Source organism: Chelonoidis abingdonii, chromosome 8 (assembly GCF_003597395.2).
Source record: "Chelonoidis abingdonii isolate Lonesome George chromosome 8, CheloAbing_2.0, whole genome shotgun sequence".
Classification (NCBI taxonomy): Eukaryota; Metazoa; Chordata; order Testudines; family Testudinidae; genus Chelonoidis; species Chelonoidis abingdonii.
The window spans coordinates 9,713,119-9,722,311 of record NC_133776.1 but is presented as its reverse complement, the minus strand read 5'-3'; the positions used below and the strand labels follow the sequence as shown (position 1 = coordinate 9,722,311).

Here is a 9,193-nt window from a genome sequence, read left to right as displayed (position 1 = left end):
AAGAAGAGCTATTCATCTTCTCTTTCCTTCAGAGCACAAAGCTCTTACTACAGGGATAAGTGCTACTGGTTCAACTTCTGGCTCAGTGCTGAAGGGCACTAAGAATATCCTGGTCCATGTGTCCAGTACAGATTTGTCAACCCTGAAAATGGTAGTGTGGACATTGGAGCTGGCACCAACAATCAAGCACTAATGGTTCTGGCTGACTTATTGCTGATGGAAATTACCTCCCCTAGTACCTTCATCTAGCACTGACTCCAACATCTAAGTTCATAGTACTCATATTACCTCACAGATTCACACTGCCATTGGAGGAGATCTATTTCTCCTCCCACTCTTCTGACCAAATCTTCTCCCCTTATGGCCATGGCTCAGCAGTCTCAGTCTTGGGATGGCCTTGCCAGGCAATCTGAAGGCCTAGTGGTCAAGTTACAGTCTACCATTCCCTAATGCTCCACAGGTTCCTCTGGTCAGGCAGAGCCTCCAGGGAAAAGGGGAGGGGGGTGTCCCAGCCCAGGAACTTAGGGGGAAGGGAATCTCTAGCTGGTACAACTGCCCAGCTTCCCCTAGGCTACTTCCTCCCTGGCCCATTCTCTCCTGAGTTCGGGGCATGGTCATGGCACTCAGCTTCCCTCTCAGCAGAGGATCTCTCCCACAGCCTAAATAGTTAAAACAGTCAGTTGGGTCTTCCCAGCTCACTTTCCAGTGTCTGCTTGCTCCCCCTTAGCAGGGATGAAGAAAAAGGGGGTCAGGCCCTTGGCCTCCCAATTGGGACTTACCCAGTCTAGACTCTTCCCCTGTAGGTCCCTCTGTCCTAGAGACTTCAACTAGCCTCTCCTTCCCACTCCCCCTGCTTGCCTCTTAGAGTCTCCTTTTAAGCAGGACCATCATTTGGAGCATGCTTTTCAGCTGCTGAGGGGCAGGGCCTTCTTCACCCAATACTCTTTAGTCTTAGTGAGGGGTCTGTAAACCCCATCACAATGTAACAGCACTCAACAGATGCAACAAATTCACAAAACACACACATTGAAAATGACTGAAAACAATCTTTATTACAGAAACTCCAACAGTAGAAAAGTACAGAGCATACACAATTTTCATAACTGAGTAATTATGTTGGGACCCATTGATAATGGCAGGATAACAGTTAAGGAGTAAAGTCAATAAGCTAATGGTGTCTGTAGTCTCAAGAAGTACATTTAAATCTCCCACCACTCTCCTTGCAGCACTTCGCAGCCAATTTTTAGATTGGCCTTTATTTGCCCTTTGTGGAGAAATAAGGGACAGAAGGAAATAAAGCTTTGCATTATGATCTTATTGGCCTTTTGGCTAAGAACAAGTATGGGATTGGTATAATATGTGATACGCCCTTTCTTGTTAGGTTGTATGCTGCATTTGCAGTAGGATGTAGTACATTATCTAGGTTGTGATTTTCAGTGGCGCCTAAGGGAGTTAGGGATTTTAGCAGAGTGTTTTTGTTTCTAGCGTCTATGATCCTATACTGTGTGCGAGATGTTGGACAAATGGCAGATGTTGGCAAAGAACAACTACAAGGAGGAGTGGGGCCACTAGGTTAGGTAGCATTGTCAGCGTTGATCATCCATACAGATGAGCAAAAGCAAATAGTAGAAGAAATGGATGGCGTCAATAGAGGTGTTAGTGTGACAGCATGTCCAATATACAGAATATTATACGGTAAGATCGTAAAAATCTCACTGCGTGTTCCTCCTTTTCAACCCATACTTCGTATGGAATATTTCCTCAAAAAGAACATTTGGCAACAAAACCTTGCAACCAAGAGCCACTAAATCTGTAGATTTCCTCCCTCTGAAGCTGGAAGCTCCTAAGAACAACATTATATAAACAATTTCTCAGAAGATAAGCCACCCACCAATATTAAGCTAAATTCTGGCAGGAAATGAGCATGAGCAGCTGTCAAAAAATTGCATGTAGCAACTCAGGCAGCAAGTTTGCTGCCTAGTCTTACTTCCCATAAAACTCAACACTTCCTGACCAAGCAATTTCCTCTACCTACATCTCTACTGCCATTTGTTCATGCCTCTTGAAAACATCTGTTCATGGGATTGGGTCGATAGGGTGTTACTGCTTGTCAGAGAATAGATTCACATCCTCAGCAGCTGTAAAGCAGTGAAGGTCCATTGACACCTTAGCTGCTGTAAAAATCATTGTATCTGCACTGGCTTTTTAGTTTGTGTAAATGGCCATAGCTCCAACGGCTTCAATGAAGCTTTGCTGATTTTACACCAGCTATAGATCTGGCCCTATGGCTGCATTTGAATTGTACGCTGCACCAGTGCTAGGTAGTATAAATCTATCATTTTACTCATTGCATGGAAAACGATCGCATTTAGCCTTTTTTTTTCTTTTTTTTTTTTAAATAAGAAAAGATCTTCCCCTTCCCCCCCACACACCAGGAAAAAAAAAAAAGATAAACATGAATTCAAACATTGTTCACCACTAACAGTTTGATTTATAATTCTAGTCCAAAATATGCAATAAAATGTATTTATTTTGCATCATCCATAAAAATGGCACAGGGCACTGCACAGGGAAACTCAGTTAAATTATTAGTAATTAAGACCAGTTAAAGCAAGAGTGAATAGATCTCTCTTCAACTGGGTATCAAATGTTAAAAGACTGAATAGTAACAGAGTTTCCTAGGCAAGGAACATAACAAGAAAATGCTTTGGTTCCCATTGATACAAGGTTAAAAACTGGACAGACGAGGAAACCCAATATTTGAGATTCTAACAAATGGCTAGGAACATACAAGAAAGGAGATCAGTTAAATACGCTGCACTGCAGCTATTCAAAGCCTTAATTGTGAATAAAACAAACAAAATTTATACATTCAAAACTTTAAAAGGACCCAGACAGGACAATTTACGACCTGATCCTGTGAGATGCTACACTCCTTCAGTAGCCTGCAGGATTATGCCCTTAAAATGCCAGTAACGTGCTGACAGAATAATAGTTACATTGCACGTTCTTTATAAATTCAGTTTTCAAATTTATGCTCTTCCTTATATTAACGCATTTCCTACATATGATCCATAAACTGTGTTGTAAAAACAAACAGTTGAATTGAAATAGGTCACTAAAAATACTGTGGCATTTTACATTGTTCTAACAGTGTTATTAGAAGGAAAATTATGGCAGACCTGAAATTCTAAAATCTTTTCATGAAATGCTTCTCATTATTTATATGAAATTATTTTGATCCGCTAGATTCTCTGGTACACAGACGATTTACGCTTAAGGCAGACTGCATATAGGATGAGTGCCAAGACGCCGGCAATAAAGATCCCGAAGAAACCGATCTCAGGAAAAATGATGTTGAAGTCAGCTGCGCACTCCTCCACTAGAAGGGGAAAAAATATGTTGGGTAAAATTTAGTGATGCCGACACTGACTGAATCTTTCAGCCCTTCACGAAGTGATCTTTGAATACTGGAACATTAGAATCATTTGATCAGTTGCAGTCGTTTGAAAGGACCATATCTCTTCTGCTTATTATGCTGCTTTACAAAGATATCCAAGTACCTCTCCTTTTGCTGACTGGTTTTAAATTTAGTTTGATACTTTTGTGGACTTATGGGTGCTGCAAAATAGTCTTTCATTTTTACAGTCAAACTGAGAGAACATTTCTGGTAATGCACTGTTACTTTCATAGACAGATTTTAAGGCCAGAGTGAATCATGGTGATCATCTAGTCTGACCTCCTGCATAACACAGGCCAGCCCCACATCACAGCATCCATGTGGAGGGAATTTTTCTCCTCCACTGTGTAAGTGAGTAAGCAATAATGGTTTAACTAAGCAGTAGTAAAATATCAAAATGACTTTTAAACTTTAAACAAAATGGGCCAGATATTGATTTGAGTTACCCTGGTGAAAATCCAGAGTGAGTCCACTGCAGTAAATGAAGTTACTCCAGATCAATGTATTACTTAAGCGGTATAAAATATTGGCCCAATGTTATCTATTTATTATTGCTTTTTTTTTTTCAAACGAAACTAAGTGATGAAGAATTCCTTGTACAACATATTTTTCTAGGCTCTCATCCTGCAGTCCTTATCCAGGCAAAACTCCCACTCACAGCAAAACTTAGCTTGTTACCGTTATTAGTAGGGAGGATTTTTACTGTTCTCATATTTTTATACTACTTTCTCATTTTAAAATATTTTCATATTTAATTTCTCCTCACTTTGATGTGTTTTGTCACAGTGGGTCAGGTTTTTTGGTTTTTGTATGTTTGTCTTTTAAACTCGGTAAATCTTTTGTAAGATGAAGATTTAAATCAACCAAAAAATGCCACTTTAAAATCATCTCAAAATCAATTACTGTATATATCTCTCAATCACCTGATTAGTAGGAAACAGAGACCAAAGCATTACGTACAGCATGCTTTAAAATTAATCTAAACTATCTCCATATGCAGATCCAGCACCTCAGTTTACAAGCATGAAATTCATCCTTGTGCAGAGGGCCTACACACCATTTAAATCCCACAAGAACCTTCAAAATGTAGCTTAAGTTCATCTTCATTTGTTCCCAGACCTTTGTGGGCCCTCTGCAGTTGACACCATTTAATATTAAATATTCACTGATAGTGTGTTTTTAATAACCTTGGTGTCTTCCTGTACTTAGAATAGGAGAAAGTATCATCATTACCTCAGCGTGGCAATTGTTGAGTTTTGTGGCAATAACTGTAACTATTCTGAATAGGAAGTGATTTTACTCATGAGCTCTCAAGAGAAAATGTCTTAAAATATTGGTCTAACTGGATCCTCAAACCCACTTGAACTCACCCCTACCTCAACCTACACATGCTCAGTAAAGTCTCACGACACTAGCCCATGTTTTCTGCCCTTCTGTGTTAGATCTCTCTATGCTGTATTGTGATATAGGGTTAATACTGACATGCTGTTTATAGCCACAGATGGCTCATTCTATCCCCCTAGAGCAGACATTTTAAAAGAAATCCACTGTCTTAGATATATTTCTTATTCCTTATTATGTTTTTTTTTGAAATGGAAATAAAGCCCCTAAGAAAATAGAAAATTATCCAGCATTCACTCTGGAGTAGGCATCAAAACAGCCCGATCTGTCTGTGAAAGTGCAACAGCTCTAATATGTACCTCACATTGCCACAGCAGGACCTGTCACTCTGTTTCACCAATGGAATTAGTAGGAAAGGGAAGAGATTAGTATAATACTACCCCTAATACTCATAAGATGAGTGTGCACATTTTTGTGGAGGGAAGCAAAGGCAACCTGTCCAACCATGATGATACTTGTCCCAGGGCTTCTGCACACATGGCTTCCCATAAAAGCATCACCAAGCACTGGTTCTACAGAATCTCCTGTGAATATAGACTTAGTCTTGTGAGAGAGTGTCTTGCATGCCTAATAGTTAACCATCTCCTTAGACCCTAAAAGCATATTCCTAGACTCATCCCTTTATCATTTGTTCTGTCTTCTAAGCACCCATAATTTTGTTGGCTCTTTTTCAAGAACACATAAGATCTTAAGTGGTACCTCTTGCATGTGCATGTGCATTAAACACATGGCCTCATCCCATTTAAAACTATAGGTCTTTGTATAGGTTTCACAACTGGAAGCCAAGATTCCCAAGGTCTCTATACTTGCAACGCACATTTTGAAGTGTGTGGGCAATTCAGATGCGTTCATATCCTCTATTTGGCTTTCTTCTGGAAATGAGCCCCAAGGCAAGCACAATGACAAACAATCCCAGGATGCTCAGGCCCAATGCAACAGAGATTGTTCTACTGTTTCTGTCAAGAGAGCATTCTTCCTCTGCAATTAAAGTTAGAATATAGAGTAGGCATTAGATCAAAACAACACACTCCTAGAATGTAAGCCGACGCAGATACTTTTAGAACATAGCTACCAGGACAACCCAGAACTCTATGTCATTGCTGAACTCAGTATGTTTTTCTTTAAGGAGGGATCACATCTCACAAAAACATACTTGCCTACATGGAAATAGCTATATTCCTTGTGGGGAATCTATTCTGCTTTATCACATACACACATGGAAAAAAGATCTGTTGATACACATTTATGGCTTGAACCTGTGAAGCACTCCATGCATACAGTGCAAGGTTAAAAATAATGAGTAAGACCAGTATCCGACATGAAAGAGAACCTCTGCTGTGCAGCTTTCAGTTACTCCTGCCTAATAGTCTGCCTGGTGCGAAGGTTGCAGATCTCTTGAGGTATCTAGATAGACTTATGTAGTGCTGGAGAGGAGCCGGTGGTCGTGGTACATGTAGGTACCAGTGACATAGGGAGGGATAGGAGAGAGGTCCTGGAGGCCAATATTAGGCTGCTAGGTAAGAGATTGAAGTCCAGGACCACCATAGTAGCAATCCCTGAAATGCTTCCAGTTCCTCACACGTGGCCAGTTAGACAGGCAGAACTGCAGGGTCTAAATGCATGGATGAGACGATGGTGTAGGGAGAAGGGTTTTAGATTTATTAGGACATGGGGAAACTTTTGCAAAGGGGGAGCCTATACAAAAGGGCTGGGCTCCACTGAAACCAAAATGGAACCAGATTGCTCGCACTAAACATTAAAAAGGTCCCAGAGCAGTTTTTAAACTAAGGGCTGGGGGAAAGCTGACAGGTGCGGAGGAGCACGTGGTTTGGACAGAGACATCCCTTAGGGAGGATCTATTAATGGAGATTCTCTATGTCCCAGAAAGAGGAGAGGATGGAAGATGATAAAATACAGGTAGGATCTGATGAGAAACCGTCAAATGAAAAAAAGTCCCATTCAATTACATCATATAATGGCAGACAGCTAAAAAGTAGCAAGTTTTAAAAATGCTTATATACCAATGCTAGAAGTCTAAATAATAAGATGGATGAACTAGAGTGCCTCATATTAAATTAGGATACTGATATAATAGGCATCACAGAAATTTGGTAGAATGAGGATAATCAATGAAACACAATAATACCAGAGTACAAAATATATCGGAAGGACAGAACAGGCTGTGCTGGTGGTGGAGTGGCACTATATGTGAAAGAAAGCATAGAATCAAATGAAGTAAGAATCTTAAATGAACCAAAGTGTACCATAAAATCTTTATGGATAATAATTCCATGCTAATAATAAGAATACATCAGTAGGGATATATACGGCGGCCCACCTGACCAGAATGGTGAAGTGACTGAAATGCTCTGGGAGATTACAGAGGCTATTAAAATTAAAAACTCAGTAATAATGGGGGATTTCAACTATCCCCATATTGACTGGGCACATGTGATCTTAGGGGACGAGATGCAGAGATACAGTTTCTTGACACCTCCTGCGTCTGACGAAGTGGGTATTCACCCACGAAAGCTCAAGCTCCAAAACGTCTGTTAGTCTATAAGGTGCCACAGGATTCTCTGCTGTTTTGACACCTTAAACGACTACTTCTTGGAACCTCTAGTCCTGGAACTCACAAGAGGAGAGGCAATTCTTGATTAAGTGGAGCACAGCATCTGGTCCAAGAGGTGAATATAGCTGGACCACTTGGTAATAGTGACCATAATATAATTAACTTTAACATCCCTGTGGCGGGGAAAACACCACAGAAGCCCAACACTGTAGCATTTAATTTCAGAAAGGGGAACTTCACAAAAACGAGGAGGTTAGTTAAACAGAAATTAAAAAGTACAGCACCAAAGGTGAAATCCCTTCAAGCTGCACGGAAACTTTTTAAAGACACCATAACAGAGGATCAATTTAAATATATACCTCAAATTAAAACACACAGTAAGAGAACCAAAAAAGAGCCACCGTTGCTAAACAACAAAGTAAAATAAGCAGTGAGAGGCAAAAAGGCATCTTTTAAAAAGTAGAAGTTAAATCCTAGTGAGGAAAATAGAAAGGAGCATAAACTCTGGCAAATGATGTGTAAAAATATAATTAGGAAGGCCAAAAAAGAATTTGAAGAACAGCTAGCCAGAGACTCAAAAAGTAATAGCAAAAACATTTTTTTGTACATTAGAAGCAGGAAGCCTGCTAAACAACCAGTGGGGCCACTGGACAATCGAGATGCTAAAGAGCACTCAAGGATAATAAGGCCATTGTGGAGAAACTAAATGAATTCTTTACATCAGTCTTCATGGCTGAGGATGTGAGGGATATTCCCAAACCTGAGCCCTTCTTTTTAGGCGACAAATCTGAGGAACTGTTCCAGATTGAGGTGTCATAAGAGGGGGTTTTGGTACAAATTGATAAACTAAACCAGAGGTAGGCAACCTATGGCACGCGTGCCAAAGGTGGCATGCAAGCTGATTTTCAGCAGCACTCACACTGCCCAGGTCCTGGCCACCAGTCAGGGGAGCTCTACATTTTAATTTAATTTTTAAAAGAAGCTTCTTAACCATTTTAAAAACCTTATTCACTTTACATACAACAATAGTTTAGTTATATATAGACTTATAGAAAGAGGCCTTCTAAAAATGTTAAAATGCATTACTGGCATGCGAAACCTTAAATTAGAGTGAATAAATGAAGACTCGGCACAGCACTTCTGAAAGGTTGCCAAGCCCTGAACTAAATAGTTATAAGTCACCAGAACCAGATGGTATTCACCCAGGAGTTCTGAAGGAACTGAAATGTGAAATTGCAGAACTACTAACTGTAGGCTGTAATCATCATTTAACTCAGGTTCTGTACCAAATGACTGGAGGATAGCTAATGTGATGCCAATTTTTAAAATGGGCTCTAGAGGTGATCCCGGCAATTACAGGCTGGTAAGCCTGACTTCAGTACCGGGCAAACTGGTTGAAACGATAGTAAAGGACAAAATTGTCAGACACGTAGATGAACATAATTTGTTGGGGAAGACTCAACATAGTTTTTGTAAAGGGAAATCACGCCTCATCAATCTACTAGAATTCTTTGAAGGGGTCAACAAGCATGTGGATGAGGGGGATCCAGTGAATATAGTTTACTTAAATTTTCAGAAAGCCTTTGACAAGGTCCTTCACCAATGTCTCTTAAGCAAAGCAAGTAGTCATGGGATAAGAGAGAAGGTTCTCTCATGGATTGGTAACTGGTTAAAAGATAGGAAACAAAGGGTAGGAATAAATGGTTATTTTTCAGAATGGAGAGAGATTAATAGTGGTGTCCCCCAGAGGTCTGTACTGG

General features: G+C 40.2%; 1 protein-coding gene across 3 annotated transcripts in view; it reads right to left on the bottom strand.

Annotated features, from left to right (window-relative positions):
• Nucleotides 1–1,026: 1,026 nt before the first annotated feature.
• The window catches only part of LAMP3 (lysosomal associated membrane protein 3), a 29,606-nt gene continuing 21,439 nt past the window's right edge, over nucleotides 1,027–9,193 (bottom strand). Inside the window, exons 6-7 of one of the 3 annotated variants that reach the window (XM_032803849.2) lie at nucleotides 5,679–5,839; nucleotides 1,027–3,382 (exon numbers count right to left, since the gene is read on the bottom strand). In XM_032803849.2, coding sequence (XP_032659740.1) covers nucleotides 5,700–5,839 — 140 coding nt within the window. In that variant the 3' untranslated portion in view covers nucleotides 1,027–3,382; nucleotides 5,679–5,699. The remainder of the gene's footprint in view (nucleotides 3,383–5,678; nucleotides 5,840–9,193) is intronic. The other 2 variants (XM_032803851.2, XM_032803852.2) reach the window with 2 other exon arrangements.